The following is a 16,087-nucleotide window of genomic DNA, read 5'->3' as shown; positions in this document are numbered from 1 at the left end:
ACTTTTTCTTGATCCCGAGGCACGTTTTTTTCTTAGACTTTATTTATCTTATACGGAGTTATATATATCTCTGATCACTAATAAACATCAAAATATCAAAAGCGTAGTTACCTCTCCTTCTTCTCTTTCTCCTCGCGGGCGGCGGCCTGCTCCTCCGCCAGTTTCCTCTCCCTCTCCTCTCGCTCTTTGCGCTCCTCTTCCTCCTTGATGCGGCGCGCCTCCTCCGCCGCGCGCTCCTCTGCGCGACGCTTTTCTGCCAGCCACTATAGGGAGAAAAATGAGAAGGAAGATAGTTTCAATTTACTAAAATAGGTATTAATAACGCGACTTTTGCGTTGGCTATTTAGTTGTGGATTCAAGGTTTGTATAGTGTGCATCAAATATAGCTTCAAAAGTGGTCAAATAGTTTGTTACACCATATATTTAGTACAGTGTGAGGAAATTAAGCTAGATACGAGTAGATTCCATGATCGTTGAGTGTAGACATCATAGATGGTAGGATCCTATAGATGTGCTATACGCGTGTGTCCGTGAGGGTCAAAACATACGCAATGCGACGCTATGATTGGTCGAATTTATTTGTTGCCCACCATAATCCCTATTAAATTTACGGTGGGGAATAAAACAAATATGAGACGGTGACCAGAGCCCTGTTTATCAAAAGCTTGTAACTTGTAATACACGTGGAAGTCCCTTTTTGACAGCTTTTGTTAGAAAGGGACTTCCACTTGTATTACAAGTTAAAAGCTTTTGATAAACAGGGGACAGGACAAACAATAATAGCACTTTCGCTGCTACTCCTACTGAAGGATACATAAGACAATCCCGTTTGGTCATTTCCCCCACCCCTCATGCCTGATCCAGTTAAATACTAGATTTGACGACCAGTCTGACCTAGTGGGTAGTGACCCTGCCTATGAAGCCGATGGTCCCGGGTTAGAATCCCGATAAGGGCATTTATTTCTGTGATGAACATAGTTTAAACTATTTAATTTAATTTACTTATTTAATTTACTAAAATATTTGTTTCTGAGTCATGGCTGTTTTCTATGTATATAAGTATGTATTTATCTATATACGTATGTATATCGTCGTCTAGTACCCATAGTACAAGCTTTGCTTAGTTTGGGGCTAGGTCGATTTGTGTAAGATTGTCCCCAAATATTTATTTATATTTATAGACATAGTGGATCATATTATAGTTCTGTGGTCGCGGAACTATTTAAGTGTAGTGATATAAACAAACCTCCTGGCGGCGCTGCTCGGCGCGCTGCTGGGCGCGCTCCTGGCGGCGCTTGGCGCGCTCGGCGGCGAGCTTGTCGGCGAAGGCCTTGAGGCGCTGCTGGTGCGCGGCGCCGCGCTCGGCCGACAGCCGCGACACGAACTCGTCGCGGTGGACGTGCATGCGCGACAGCCGCTCGGCGGTCGCCACGTCGCGGGTGCGCGCCTCTGTAAGTGAGTGCATGCATTTGTATTTGTATTTTGTATTTCTAAGTAATACGAGAAGTCAGAGAGGCTACAGATTTATTGCATAATTGTTTTCCATCGTATTATCTCGGAAACGTTCGTATTTGTCACTCTACTTCAGTCGACCTACAGTACTTTTTATACAGAGACTGACTGAAATAGCAAGACATGTTCGTACGTTTCCGTGAAAAAAAAAAAACGAAGGAAAATTATTATGCAGTACATCTGTACTGAATGATAGGAGTCGAAGCTATAAAGTGCCTCAGTTTCGTGGACACATTTTTGAAAACTTCGCTATTGGTTAGCAATTAGCATTAGCATTTCCGATTACTTGATATTGGTCCTATATTTCTACCTGAATCTAACGTGAAAACTAAGGACCGAATAACATCCTTAAAAAATATTTTCTTTTAACCAATACCAATGAAAAACTTGTGCAGGCTAAATTAACACAGGACGCCAAGAAGCGTCCTGTCGCGTCTAGCCTACATAATGATTTACCTCCGAGGCCTACCACTGCGTAACAATGGCAATATTAGCAATGGGATTTATTTCGGAGGCCACAATAAATGAAGTGAGTGGGTAGAATCGAAAAGCACCGTTCGATGACTTCGATCGCGAGACCGCCAAAGGACTAATAGTGGCGATCTCTGCCATATCACACTATTTAATCGACCGAGCTTTGGATCGGAAATGTTAAAGCACCATGCTGCAAAAATATACGCAAAAAATATTTGCGGACCATCGGTCAAGACGGTCGACGAAACAATGACATGGCGGCGGCGATTAGCGGGAAGCGAGCAATGGTTGGCAGGGACGGGAAGCGGAACTACGTCACGGCGTGGAGCGGAGCGACTGCATAGACGCTAGCGGCATCGATCGGTCAACGATCGCGTTACTCTCTCAATGAAGATCTTCGATGTGGAGTACGGAACACATAATAAGTGCATTCCCGTTGCCAGGGAGGTTTTTCGTATGTCTAATTGTCTGATCACTGATCAGTGCGCATGAATTTGAATTCATTGTTTAATACAATAGGTTTTAATTCATTCGCACTGATCAGTGCTTAGACATACGAAGGCTAATACTGAGCAACTTCGACTATGGGACCAACCCCGAAATCGCGAAATAAAATTTGGCTGTTTTGAAATGGACCATTTTGGCTATTCCATTTTCTGTGGCAGGGTAAATGTATTTTTCACGATTTCGGGGTTGGTCCCATAGTAAAAGTTACTCCTCAGTATAATCCCAAAACCTCCCTGGCACCATTAGGCATTAAGTCCGCCATTATGTTTATTTTTATGTTTTGTGCAATAAAGTTTAAATAAATAAAATGTAGTCCTACAAGTGTCGACTTACCGATAAGTTGTTGTATGCGTTCCTTCTCCTGTTGCTCCCAGAAGGCCTTGTCCTGGACCTGCTTCTCTTCTAAGCTCTTCTGCAGCAGAGGGATCTCCTCCAGGCGTTTGGCGCGCTCGAAATAGTCCACCTACGGTGATATAGGAAGATTTATTATAGTATTACGAGTACATTTATTTATTTATTTCTATTCGGAGATCCAACAGCTGTTAACATGTTAATAGGTTTTATAGATGTGATACAAAAAGCCAATTACAGGTTCTCACCAGTAAATACAGATTAAGAAAGACAATTGGTGGTTAGCACTAATGCACTACACATTCATTTAAAGCCAAAAGCTGAGTAAATAATTTTGAATTCTATTACTAAAGAAGATTCTAAAGAAACAAGGAAGAAACACAGCACAATGAAATTTCTAATTCCATTAAGCCATGCTCATTTAAAGAACATGTGTAGAGTATTAACACATTCAGTGCCGAAAACCCGACTATCGGGTATTTTATGATACTTGGGATCGTGGTACTACTGCTTTTTATGACGAAATTGTTGTGGCCTGGCGCGGACGTCTTGTTTGGCTGGGTGGCAATGATTGTGTTAAGGCTTATTTAGACGGTACAACTCGCAAGCGCGATACGTTTGCGAGTACAAAAGTTAATAGCAACACATACGAGTTTTCGCCCGCTCTATCTGAGGCTTTACGCATTATCTCTTGTTTTCACAAGTATATCCATACATCGGGGTTTTCGATGCGGGAATGTTTTACACTAGCCAAATAACAGGTAAAAACTGTAAAAAACTATACTAATTTAACATTTCAAAGCACATTTGGACCTTACTACATTAATACATTTCAAAGTTATAAATACACGAAATCATTCCCGCACCGATGTATGCTATGCACAACGCACTTAGTAAAAACACTGAACATTATTTCACTTCACTCGATAATAGCCTCGAGCCGCCCATCATATAAAATTATAGCCTAGGAAGTTGGAATCTTGTTGTATTTTCAATTAGGTTGAATTTCAATTGTTCGAAAATTTTACGAGACAAATGAAATGCCACCTACTTTGTTTTTAATTAAGGTTGACATTCCATAGAAACTGAGTGTACATCCTAATGTACATTGGGTGGCACGAGGATAGACGGAAAAAAATGTGCAGGCATAAATTAACACAGAGCGCTTATACAGCGGCCTGTCGCGTCTAGCCGACAACATGATGTGCCTCCGAGGCCTACCATTATGTAACAACGGTGACATTACCAATGGGATTTATTTCGGAGGCAATGCGCAGGTGTGCACCGTAAAGACTGCTGTCCCAACGCCGATAAAAAAGCGACTATGTTATCGCTCAAGAAGAGCACCGTAAGTAACTAACAATTAGTTGGCTATAAAAATGTATGAACTAGACTTATGGCGGTCAAAAGGCTAACAAGAGTATTAAGGCTGCTTGAACCATAGCTTAGACATATACCCCCTCATTCATAAAAGTTGACAAGCCGATAATAATCGTTTGTTACTTTCCGACATATTGGTATGTTGGAAAGGGACAAACGATTATTATCGGCTTGTCAAGCCGATAATCATCAGTCTGTATCATTAAGTATTAAAAAAAAAAAAAAAAAATATCTAACCCTTAAATGGCTCCTTAAGCCAGTTGAGGTTAGATGAAAACATTACACGATCAAATAATGTAGGTTAAAGTAGGTCGTTCAGTGATTCCCTGAGAGGGAGACCGTATTAGATACGGTCCACACAAATTTGAGGCCATCAAGGGTCTCCGGAGGCGATGGTCTGCCAACACGGACCAGAGCTGGTGGGCTGTAGAAGTTAAGCGCGAGCGTTCCTACAGTCCACCGTTACAGCTCAATGACGGCAGACGGCGGGGTTGTTTAGTGGGTAGACTTGGGTCCCATCATCCCAAGGAGTCCCACATAACCACTCGGGTCCGTCCCCGCACCCGAGTGGTATGCGTAATTGCATTTTCCCCCTCCTCAACAGAAAGGTCGTTCAGTGACAGATCCAGACGGTTTTGTATTTGGTTGGTTAACCAATAAATAAATGTTACAACTATTTGAAAATGTAAAAATTGTTTGTTTACTTTTATTTAAATACCTAAAGATACTGAGTATAAGCAGGCGTGGCTCACTCCGCGATTTCGCGGACGAAATCGCGGAGTGAGCCATGCCTGGTATAAGTAGGAATGGCAGTTACCTTCTTCTCCTGAGACTTGAGCCTGGCCTGCAGCTCGCGGCGCTCCTTCATCAGCTCTTCAGCCTCGCGCTGGGCGATCGCTTCCGCGTCCATTTTCTTCAGCACCTACATTTAAATACTTAATTGGATAAATATTCCAGCTTTTAATCCTCTAGCCGCCGCATATGTCAACCCTTGCCAAGCAATATGAAATTTTATTTTGTCAACACAAAGTTCAAATTAGAATGGAACAGGAGACCTTTTTATCGGTATCTGGGCGGCTAGAGGTTATATACTCGATACCTTTGGTAGTATGATTCGGTCAAATTGTTTCTTGAAAAACAAATTACTAGTATAGCCAGCATTTAATGAATGTAGTATGATACCTTTGCTTATAGTGCTTTACGCACACTTGTGTCTCATCCCCTCCCCCTGACGGAACCCCCCCTTTTAGCATGAAATATGTCCCGGTTGAGTTTTTTTTGAGTTGAGTCTAGCAGGTCTGAAGCATGTCTGTCTGTCCTCGATGTGTATACATATATCTAGTGTGTGTGTGTGTGTGTGTGTGTGTGTGTGTGTGTGTGTGTGTGTGTGTGTGTGTGTGTGTACCTCCTCATCAAGCTTGGACAGCACGCGCTTGCCGACGTCGCTCTGCGAGATGTGCGCGATCCTCTCGCGCAGGTGCCGCTCGCGCACGGCAGCCATCTCGGAGGCGTGGCGGCGCTTCTCGCGCTCCTCGCGCTCGGCCTCCTGGCGGCGCGCCTCCGCCGCGGCGGCGATGCGGAGCTGCTCTTCTTGACGCCTGAACAATTATTCGTTACATAAAATATGTAATCAATTAAATAGTTTTAGTTCATGAATATCGAAGACAATAATTCATTATTAATAAAAATGCTAAGTCATCATGGATGAATTGGATCCCCGGGGAATTTTCTATCACTTCTCTGATTGCTCGCACGCTCTAGGAAACGCATAGCGATATTTTTCGCATGATTACACACACACACTTTAACAGCGTCTAAGTCTCTCTTTCTCTTTTTAGCCAATCAGGTTACCTGAGCTCCTCCTCCTCGCGCACGGTGTTGAGCCGCTCGATGTACTCCTTGCGCTCCTCGATGATCTTGTGCCGCTGCAGCACGCGCTGGTGCTCGGCGTGCTTGTGCTCGTGCTAGTGCCGCACCATGTGCTCGGTTACCTGAGCTCCTCCTCCTCGCGCACGGTGTTGAGCCGCTCGATGTACTCCTTGCGCTCCTCGATGATCTTGTGCCGCTGCAGCACGCGCTGGTGCTCGGCGTGCTTGTGCTCGTGCTAGTGCCGCACCATGTGCTCGGTTACCTGAGCTCCTCCTCCTCGCGCACGGTGTTGAGCCGCTCGATGTACTCCTTGCGCTCCTCGATGATCTTGTGCCGCTGCAGCACGCGCTGGTGCTCGGCGTGCTTGTGCTCGTGCTAGTGCCGCACCATGTGCTCGGTTACCTGAGCTCCTCCTCCTCGCGCACGGTGTTGAGCCGCTCGATGTACTCCTTGCGCTCCTCGATGATCTTGTGCCGCTGCAGCACGCGCTGGTGCTCGGCGTGCTTGTGCTCGTGCTAGTGCCGCACCATGTGCTCGGTTACCTGAGCTCCTCCTCCTCGCGCACGGTGTTGAGCCGCTCGATGTACTCCTTGCGCTCCTCGATGATCTTGTGCCGCTGCAGCACGCGCTGGTGCTCGGCGTGCTTGTGCTCGTGCTAGTGCCGCACCATGTGCTCGGTTACCTGAGCTCCTCCTCCTCGCGCACGGTGTTGAGCCGCTCGATGTACTCCTTGCGCTCCTCGATGATCTTGTGCCGCTGCAGCACGCGCTGGTGCTCGGCGTGCTTGTGCTCGTGCTAGTGCCGCACCATGTGCTCGGTTACCTGAGCTCCTCCTCCTCGCGCACGGTGTTGAGCCGCTCGATGTACTCCTTGCGCTCCTCGATGATCTTGTGCCGCTGCAGCACGCGCTGGTGCTCGGCGTGCTTGTGCTCGTGCTAGTGCCGCACCATGTGCTCGGTTACCTGAGCTCCTCCTCCTCGCGCACGGTGTTGAGCCGCTCGATGTACTCCTTGCGCTCCTCGATGATCTTGTGCCGCTGCAGCACGCGCTGGTGCTCGGCGTGCTTGTGCTCGTGCTAGTGCCGCACCATGTGCTCGGTTACCTGAGCTCCTCCTCCTCGCGCACGGTGTTGAGCCGCTCGATGTACTCCTTGCGCTCCTCGATGATCTTGTGCCGCTGCAGCACGCGCTGGTGCTCGGCGTGCTTGTGCTCGTGCTAGTGCCGCACCATGTGCTCGGTTACCTGAGCTCCTCCTCCTCGCGCACGGTGTTGAGCCGCTCGATGTACTCCTTGCGCTCCTCGATGATCTTGTGCCGCTGCAGCACGCGCTGGTGCTCGGCGTGCTTGTGCTCGTGCTAGTGCCGCACCATGTGCTCGGTTACCTGAGCTCCTCCTCCTCGCGCACGGTGTTGAGCCGCTCGATGTACTCCTTGCGCTCCTCGATGATCTTGTGCCGCTGCAGCACGCGCTGGTGCTCGGCGTGCTTGTGCTCGTGGTAGTGCTGCACCATGTGCGCGCGCGCACGCTCGCGCTCGGCGCGCCGGCGCGCGGGGAACAGCGTCTGCACGGCGCGGGACAGCACTTCGGCGGCGCGGACTAGTTGCTCGCGGACCTGGAAAAATACATATTTGTAGAACTCAAATTCCTACTCAAAAAAAAATTAATCTGTTTATTTTCAATTCATAGGTTAGTTTCACAATCAATCTCAGTTACAATCTCTATATTTGGAGATTATTTTAACTCTTAGCGCTACATGCACCATTCCACTAGCCCGGGGCTAACCGGTTAAACCTGGAGACAGTATGGGGTTAGCAGTACAATTTGACACTGCATTAACAGTTTAACCGTTTAACCCCGGGTTAGTGGGATGGTGCAACTTACAAGTGGACCTTACTGCTGACAAATTTTGTTACTCAGTTAACATAGAAATTAGCTCCTACAAATTCAACATGTTCCAGCCCGGCAGTTGGCGTAGCATTAGATTCCAAAAAGTCCTTGAGTGTTACAAATTGACCGGTATCTTCTTAAAATCCAAATTGATTTTACCAAGACTGGCTCCATAGTCTAAAAGTAAATCCGAGGTCGGCTAGGTAAAAAGATGTAATTAGATACCTCCTCAGCGGGCGTGGCCTGCAGGATGGCGCCGCCGCAGGCCTCGTCGGCGGCCGAGCACCACTCGCCGCCACCGGCCTCCACGCCGAAGTGTACGCACCTACACAATCATATTTTCATAAGATATTCGTCTAACCTAAACCTAAGCGATGCTTATGTATGCTTGATACATTGTTTAAATACTTTTTTAAATACCTAAAAAGGTACATAATAGAAAAGTCTGTTAATTCACTGACATTTTCGTATTCGTTCCGCATTCCTGATAAACGGGCAAAATTCCTGACATCTGGTAACCCTAATTATACTGCAAAATAAATAATTTTTACTAGCGCGTCTTGTATTTAAGTAAATATAAGTACTTTTTTTAAATCGTAGGAGTAAAATTACTGCGTGATTATTTATCGGCAGCGGCAAGCTGCAGCCGAGGGAACTGCACGCACGCGTAGCACTGCGCCACCTGGCGGACGAGACGCACTAGCGCTACGTCGTTTAGTTATCGGACTGACTTGTTGGCGTGGTCGACGCGGATCTGCATGTCGTTGTGGCGCACGCAGTCCACCAGCAGCCGCTCCAGGTGGAACAGGTCGTCGGTGGCGGCCAGCTGCAGCAGCCGAGGGAACTGCACGCACGCGTAGCACTGCGCCACCTGGCGGACGAGACGCACTAGCGCTACGTCGTTTAGGGCGGTCGTGTATTGCACCAGTGGTGAATCTGTTAGGAAAAAAAATATTATGACACATTTGTTAGGAATTTGATCCTGTCCAATATTTGATCAAATATGTATTTACCAAATTATAACTGAGGCAAGAAGTTCCTCAGGCTTAAAGTTCCTTACGCCTCTATTTTTACAGGTCGTTAAAGTGAAAAGTCAGGTGTTACTCACTGGGCTCCTCCTACAGGGCCTAGATGACCCCCTTGACGTTGTGGCAGATGGTCAGAGGGTCGAACTCACCTCGAGCCAAGCATATAGCTGCTGGAGCTGCGGAGAAGCCAGTCCCACCACGTTGAGACAAGTGTTACTTACTGGGCTCCTCCTGCAGGGCCTTGATGACCCCCTTGACGTTGTGGCAGATGGTCAGAGGGTCGAACTCGACCTCGAGCCACGCATACAGCTGCTGCAGCTGCGGAGACGCCAGTCCCACCACGTTGAGACGGACCACATCTGTGAACAACAATACAATTTAATATTGTTTATTTAAATACTAATTACAGACAACGTCTTTATTGCACTGACAAAATATTAAATTACATAAATTACTAAAAGACATAAACAGGAATATAAAACTAAAACTAACTACAATTAAAATAACTGGTCATATTGTTTATGGTCATTTTTAAGATTTAATATAATTTAAATAGCTTTTCAGTGCAGGAAAACATCGTTATGTAAACCTGCATATATCCGCAAAGAGACTGGGGACTATAGCCATGCCTTTCGCGCACGAGAGAAGGCCTGTGCTCAGTGGCGGGGCATATAAGATTTTCAAAAGAAAACCATGATGATGTCACCATCAGGTTTCATCATTCTTCAGAACATGTGGATGTTTTCAATTGTACAATGATCACGAGTTTATAGGGTGTCACAGGCTCACAGTAGTCTACTACTGTCAGAGAGTTCTCAACCCATATTGCGACAAGCTCCTATTGAAAATCGAAATTGAAATCTCGCGATGAAGCATTTGAATTTGAGACTAAAATCGACTGGACTACCAACTGAGCTACCAAATCTTACCACCAGAGACAGAGGAGTTCCTACGCGTACCTCCCGACTGCATCATCATATCACCTCCATATTAGCATATTATTGCATTGTAATCAGAATTATGGAAATACTACAAAGGGCTTGTGCACAAATCACGCGAGGTTCGATAGGGGGAGGGGGTTCACGAAAAAATCACGATAGATCACGTTGGGGGACGGGGGGGTATAAGGAAACCTCACGTGTATTTTTCTACAGTGAACAAAACTAAAAAAAAACCTACCACATGAGTAGATACTTCTCGGTTTCGTTAAACATACATCTTCACTCTGGACTTCAAAATAGCGAGTCTATTTAACGAAAATAGAAAAATAAATAACATTTTCTATATACAATACTATTTATCTTAAAATTAGGTCGAATGAAAAAGTTTCAAAAAAATACACGTGTAGTTGTATGGGGGGAACCTGGTAGCCAAAAGCCTCACCAAATATCACTAAGGGGGGGGGGGGGGGTCAAAAGGTGGCCGAAAACACCTCGCGTGATTTGTGCACAACTCCAAATTTCAAGTGACTCAGATACCAGGAAGTGGTATTTTTGAATAGTTTAAAAGTGCAATGTGTACCTTTAAGCAGGCTGGTCCTGGTGGGCGGCTGGGCGAGGCCGAGCAGCACGGCGAGGCGCTGCGCCTTCTCGACGGGACTCTTGTCCGTCTCCACGAAGCGGTCGAACTCCGGGTGCAGCGAGGGCAGCGGCACCGACAGCACGGCCACCAGCACGCGGCACGCCATTCTGGTAAACAAACGAGTATGTTAAAATTAATTAAAAACTATTCCCTCACTTAATTTTAATCGTATACCGCTCGATATATCAGTTTGGGACACAGTGGGCTCTGAATAATAATAATAACCCCGCGGGGGCAGCTTGTGGCGAGCTGACGGTGAGTGGCGACACCGCGGACCCCTATTCCAGAGGGCCCTGTCATCTGGCCCTCGCCTCTGTGCTTGCCTTGATTGGCCGGCCAGAGTGGAGTCGCAAGAGCGGGACCTATGCTCCAGGTTGGAAGTGTAAAATGTCATAACGCCGGCGGCCCTTGAACGGATTACCGGGATCTGGCTACCGCAGACTCACCTCTCGACAACCTTACAGCCACTCCAAAGTGTTGCCCTGTTGTCGCACTGAGCGTGCGGCCATTGCGGGGCCCACTCAATGAGTTGGCGAGTCACCACCTGTCTTATACAATTTTGAGACTGATTGTCACGGCAGGTGTCCGCTAGTCTCTCCCATAGCCCATTATCCAGACCATCCAACTTTCAAATCTATAGCCCATGACCTTAGTTCCCATCGCAGCACAAAAGTGCTGCACTGCAATAGTCTTTGCACCTGGCGGGGACCATCTCCGGATGTATCACATTGTGCGTTTGGGGATGGTATCCGCCACGTGTATCCCTTGCTTTTAGATTAAAGTGTCTTAAAGGGCCTCTGCGCTGTTGGCTTCGGCCCCACGTACGCCTCCCAAAGGTCCGGGACCCCATGGTCCCGAGGTATGGAAAAGACATACAAATAATAATAATAATAACCCCGCGGGGGCAGCTTGTGGCGAGCTGACGGTGAGTGGCGACACCGCGGACCCCTACTCCAGAAGGCACTTTCATCTGGCCCTCGCCTCTGTGCTTGCCTTGACCGGCCGGCCAGAGTGGAGTCGCAAGAGCGGGACCTATGCTCCAGGTTGGAAGTGTAAAATGTCATAACGCCGGCGGCCTGCTGAACGGATTACCGGGATCTGGCACACCGCAGACTCACCTCTCGACAACTTTACAGCCACTCCAAAGTGTTGCCCGGTTGTCGCACTGTGCGTGCGGCCATTGCGGGGCCCACTCAATGAGTTGGCGAGTCACCACCTGTCTTTAACAATATTGAGACTGATTGTCACGGCAGGTGTCCGCTAGTCTCATCCCATAGCCCGATATCCAGTCCATCCAACATTCAAATCAATAGCCTATGACCTTAGTTCCCATCGCAGCACAATAGTGCTGCACTGCAATAGTCTTTGCACCTGGCGGGGACCATCTCCGGATGTATCATATTGTGCGTTCGGGGATGGTATCCGCCACGTGTATCCCTTGCTTTTAGATTAAATTGTCTTAAAGGGCCTCTGCGCTGTTGGCTACGGCCCCACGCACGCCTCCCAAAAGTCCGGGACCCCATGGTCCCGAGATCTGGAAAGGACAAACAAATAATAATAATAAAGCCCGCAGGGCAGCTTGTGGCGAGCTGTTGGGGAGTAACGACCCCACGGACCCGAGTGCTCCCGAGAGTCGGTCAGGGTCTCCGTCTCCGGCGTGTCTTCGTCGGTCAGAGTGGACCCCAAGGGGACCCACAGGACTCTCAGCTCTGGCTTGCCTTCATTGGCCGTCCAGAGAGGAGTCGTTAGAGCTATATGCTCCAGGGGTGGAAGTGAAAGATGCATAAGACGCGAGTTGGCACAGTGGCTGGTAACAGCCACTGGGTAGAAAGCGGCGCACACCTCTCGACACCCCTGAGCCGCTCACACCGATGTTGCTCCTGGTCGTCTTCGCGACGGCAGTTTCAGGGGCCCATCTAGTCAGCGGCGAGTCACCGCCTGCCTCGATGACGGTGTTAACATTGTTATGGCAGGTGTCCGGACCTCTTTTACAATAGCCCAGTCTCATTGTCCACCCAAACATCAATCCATAGACCGGAATACTGTTCACTTTTTCTACAATAGTCCCAATGCCTGCTGCGACCGGTTCATGGGTGTCTATTGTTGCGCCTGTGAACGGATTCCAGCAGGCGTTCTACATGACATTAAAGCTCTCCAAGGGGCCTCTACGTGTTGGATCTATATCCCCACGCAAGCCTATCAAAAGACCGGGATTTATAGGCCCGTGAAATCCAAAAGGAGACACATAATAATAATAAATATTTGAGGAATGAGTGCTAATGATTTCTACGTGAGTTAGAGCTATTTTGACACTATGAAAAACGTGACATCGAAAAAGTTTTTCATCATCTTTCGCTCAAGCATCATTTTGCCACGGCTCATGGGACTTGGGAGCCTGTGGGGTCCGCTTGGCAACTAATCCCAAGACTTGGCTTAGACACTAGTTGTTACGAGAGCGACTACCATTTGAGCTTCCAACCCGGAAGGTAAACTAATTGGGATTAGTCCGGTTTCCTCACGGACGTATCATGTTAGACAGTGTGCTAAAACAATCCACCAAATAGCTTTACTGGAGTATGGTAGATTAGTAGATACTTTTCACACGTTGTCCGATCTGATACTATTGCAGCTGACATATACTCACTTCTGCAGCTCCTCCTGGGTAATGTTCTTCATCTCTCGGGACAGCTGGAACAACTTGAGTAGAGCTGCAGCATGGAACAGGCAGTGGCCGGCCTTCCAGAAGACCAGGGCTCGCTTATATGGTCATGGTCTACTTACTTCTGCAGCTCCTTCTGGGTAACGTTCTTCTTCATCTCTCGGGACAGCTGGAACAACTTGAGTAGAGCTGCAGCATGAAACAGGCAGTGGCCGGCCTTCCAGAAGACCAAGGCGAGCTTATATGGTAATGGTCTACTTACTTCTGCAGCTCCTCCTGGGTGATATTCTTCTTCATCTCTCGGGACAGCTGGAACAATTTGAGTAGAGCGGCTGCATGGAACAGGCAGTGGCCGGCCTTCCAGAAGACCAGGGCGAGCTTGCCGTAGTAGTTGGCCATGGTCTTGGCCACGGGGGTCTTCTTGGACATGTTCATGAGGCTGTGTATGTCCTCAATTGCCTTGTAGGCTTCCTGTTAAGGAAAAGAATATTTTTAAATAAATCAATAAAAAGGATTTTTATACTACAAACAAGCATACGGCTCGCCTGATGGTATGCAGTCTCCGTAGCCTATGCCTGCAACTCCAGAGGTGTTCCATGCGCATTGCGGATCCTAACACTCCACACCCTCCTTAAGCTCTGGCAACCTTACTCACCGGCAGGAACACAATATGATGAGTAGGGTCTAGTGTTATTCGACTTTTAACACAATCCTTAGGTACAAACCCTCTTTGGTTAAGAGGTGGGTATTTATTTGGGTGTTTTTCACTTTAGTTGTCATTTATGTAAAAGTAGTATAAATCTACAATCCAGTAATAGGTCAAAAAACTCAAAAATGCCATTATTGTAAAAAATCCTCTTAGTTCTATGATTGATGATTGGTAATCTTGTATAACTTGCCTGCCAAAGCTCCATCTGAATGGCGCTGTCCAGCTGGAACAGCCTTGTCTCCAGGTTGAGCTGCTGCGTCTCCGGCTTGGAGATGCTCACATTGCCGGTTTGCACCTGGAATTATGATAATTGTTAGTATTTTTAGAATACTAGTAACAAAAAAAAATTGCACATTAATGATATTATGATATAACATTCTTTTAGCTCCAACAAAAATTGATTACATTAAAACAATCATAAGTACATATGTAGGCAAAGGGTTAGGTAATACATATGTGGGTAGGGTAGAAAAGTGGTTTCAATCGATGTGTGGAAGGGCGGCACCGTCGTCGAACCCAAGCCACCTGGCGGTCGACTTAAAACGGTGGCGTGTGCCTCGGATACACATGCTGGTGGTGCGTATAACGGCGATACTGATCCTACATCTCCGCCAGCCCAGTATGGTGCTTAGAGAATGGTTCCACCATTGAGATATGGTTTCTGCCATATAACATTCTTTTATGTCTGTGTTTTCTTGTTATTTCATTTGTGCAGGCATAAATTAACACAGAACGCCAGTAAGGCGACCTGTCGCGTCTAGCCGACAATATGATGTGCCTCCGAGGCCTACCATGTCGCAACAATGGAGATATTACGAATGGGATTTATTTCGGAGGCAGCTTTATTTTGACTGCGCTAAGGGGCTCTAACTTCATTTGTGCATAATATGGGTCATGCGCACGATCACGGTAGCGTGGTAAAGGGTCCCTGGGGCGTTAGCAATTCTCCCAGAGTAATTTCAACCATCGGGATATTAAGCCATACCCTATCCTTATGCCGCCCACCATTTTAATTTATAGCAAAGGAAGTTTGAATCTAATTGTTATATTATCGATATTAAACTTTCGTGAGACATATTTTAAATTGTTTACATCAGCTCAGCTTGTTATATTAATTGAATTAAGCTTCAATTGTTTCAAAATTTCGAAATTAAAAGGAATGCTATTCGTTTTAATGAAGGTTGAAATTCCATTGAAAAATCATAATATTCATTGGGCGGCAGGAGACTAAACAAAGATACTTACGGTCTCACTTCTTCCTCGGTCCCTCATTGCTGAGGATCGCGATACTTACGGTGGGCTTGCAGATATCCTCCAAATGCTTCCTCAGCTTGTCGCAGAGCTTCCTGAACTCGGTCTTGCGCGAGTACTTCAGGCATAACTGGAACGCCATGCGCGCGATGTCGTGGTACAGGGTCTCAACGTGCGCGTTGGTGCGGAGCAGCTCCAAGCATTGGCAGTAGGACTCCCAGAGGAATTTCACCTGGTGATCTATGTGAGCGTTAAGGCGTTACTTACGGTGGGCTTGCAGATATCCTCCAAATGCTTCCTCAGCTTGTCGCAGAGCTTCCTGAACTCAGTCTTGCGCGAGTACTTGAGGCAGAACTGGAACGCCATGCGCGCGATGTCATGGTAGAGGGTCTCCACGTGAGCGTTGGTGCGGAGCAGCTCCAAGCATTGGCAGTAGGACTCCCAGAGGAATTTCACCTGGTGAATCAAAAAGTTATTTTAAAAATTACAGTGACATAAGTAATAAGCCCCCTCCAGACTATGCGCGTGAATCGCGGGCGAAGCCGCGAACGCGAGTGTGGAGTCGATTTCGCTGTCTGCGAAAATCGACGCCACACTTGCGTTCGCGGCTTCGCGCCGCGATTCGCGCACGAGTGTGGAGGAGGCTATAAATTCATTTCGCTCATTTTGAGGCGACTGGCGGGAGCATGCACAAAGCCGTGAGGAGTGGCGAAAGACAGGGGAGGCCTTTGCCCAGCAGTGGGACACAATATAGGCTATATAAAAAAAAAAAGTAATAAATAGCCTTTGCATTCAAATGATGTAGAATGAAATGATTGGTAAGACTTTTCTATCAATTTTTGTATAGTCAACTAAAAACTGATTATGTAGAGACATAAG

At 47.2% G+C, this 16,087-nt stretch overlaps 1 protein-coding gene across 1 annotated transcript in view; it reads right to left on the bottom strand.

The window, feature by feature from the left end:
* LOC134674891 (eukaryotic translation initiation factor 3 subunit A-like) overlaps nt 1-16,087 on the bottom strand; it is a 30,361-nt gene that overhangs the window by 12,034 nt on the left and 2,240 nt on the right. Inside the window, exons 4-16 of the mRNA XM_063533046.1 lie at nt 15,476-15,664; nt 14,144-14,252; nt 13,511-13,715; nt 10,530-10,696; nt 9,230-9,367; nt 8,712-8,916; nt 8,206-8,305; nt 7,476-7,705; nt 5,630-5,822; nt 5,042-5,146; nt 2,827-2,956; nt 1,247-1,449; nt 112-263 (exon numbers count right to left, since the gene is read on the bottom strand). Of these exons, the coding sequence (XP_063389116.1) occupies nt 112-263; nt 1,247-1,449; nt 2,827-2,956; nt 5,042-5,146; nt 5,630-5,822; nt 7,476-7,705; nt 8,206-8,305; nt 8,712-8,916; nt 9,230-9,367; nt 10,530-10,696; nt 13,511-13,715; nt 14,144-14,252; nt 15,476-15,664 (2,126 nt within the window). The remainder of the gene's footprint in view (nt 1-111; nt 264-1,246; nt 1,450-2,826; nt 2,957-5,041; nt 5,147-5,629; nt 5,823-7,475; nt 7,706-8,205; nt 8,306-8,711; nt 8,917-9,229; nt 9,368-10,529; nt 10,697-13,510; nt 13,716-14,143; nt 14,253-15,475; nt 15,665-16,087) is intronic.

Source organism: Cydia fagiglandana, chromosome 20, assembly GCF_963556715.1.
Source record: "Cydia fagiglandana chromosome 20, ilCydFagi1.1, whole genome shotgun sequence".
Lineage (NCBI taxonomy): Eukaryota > Metazoa > Arthropoda > Insecta > Lepidoptera > Tortricidae > Cydia > Cydia fagiglandana.
This window is presented reverse-complemented; position numbering and strand designations above follow the sequence as displayed.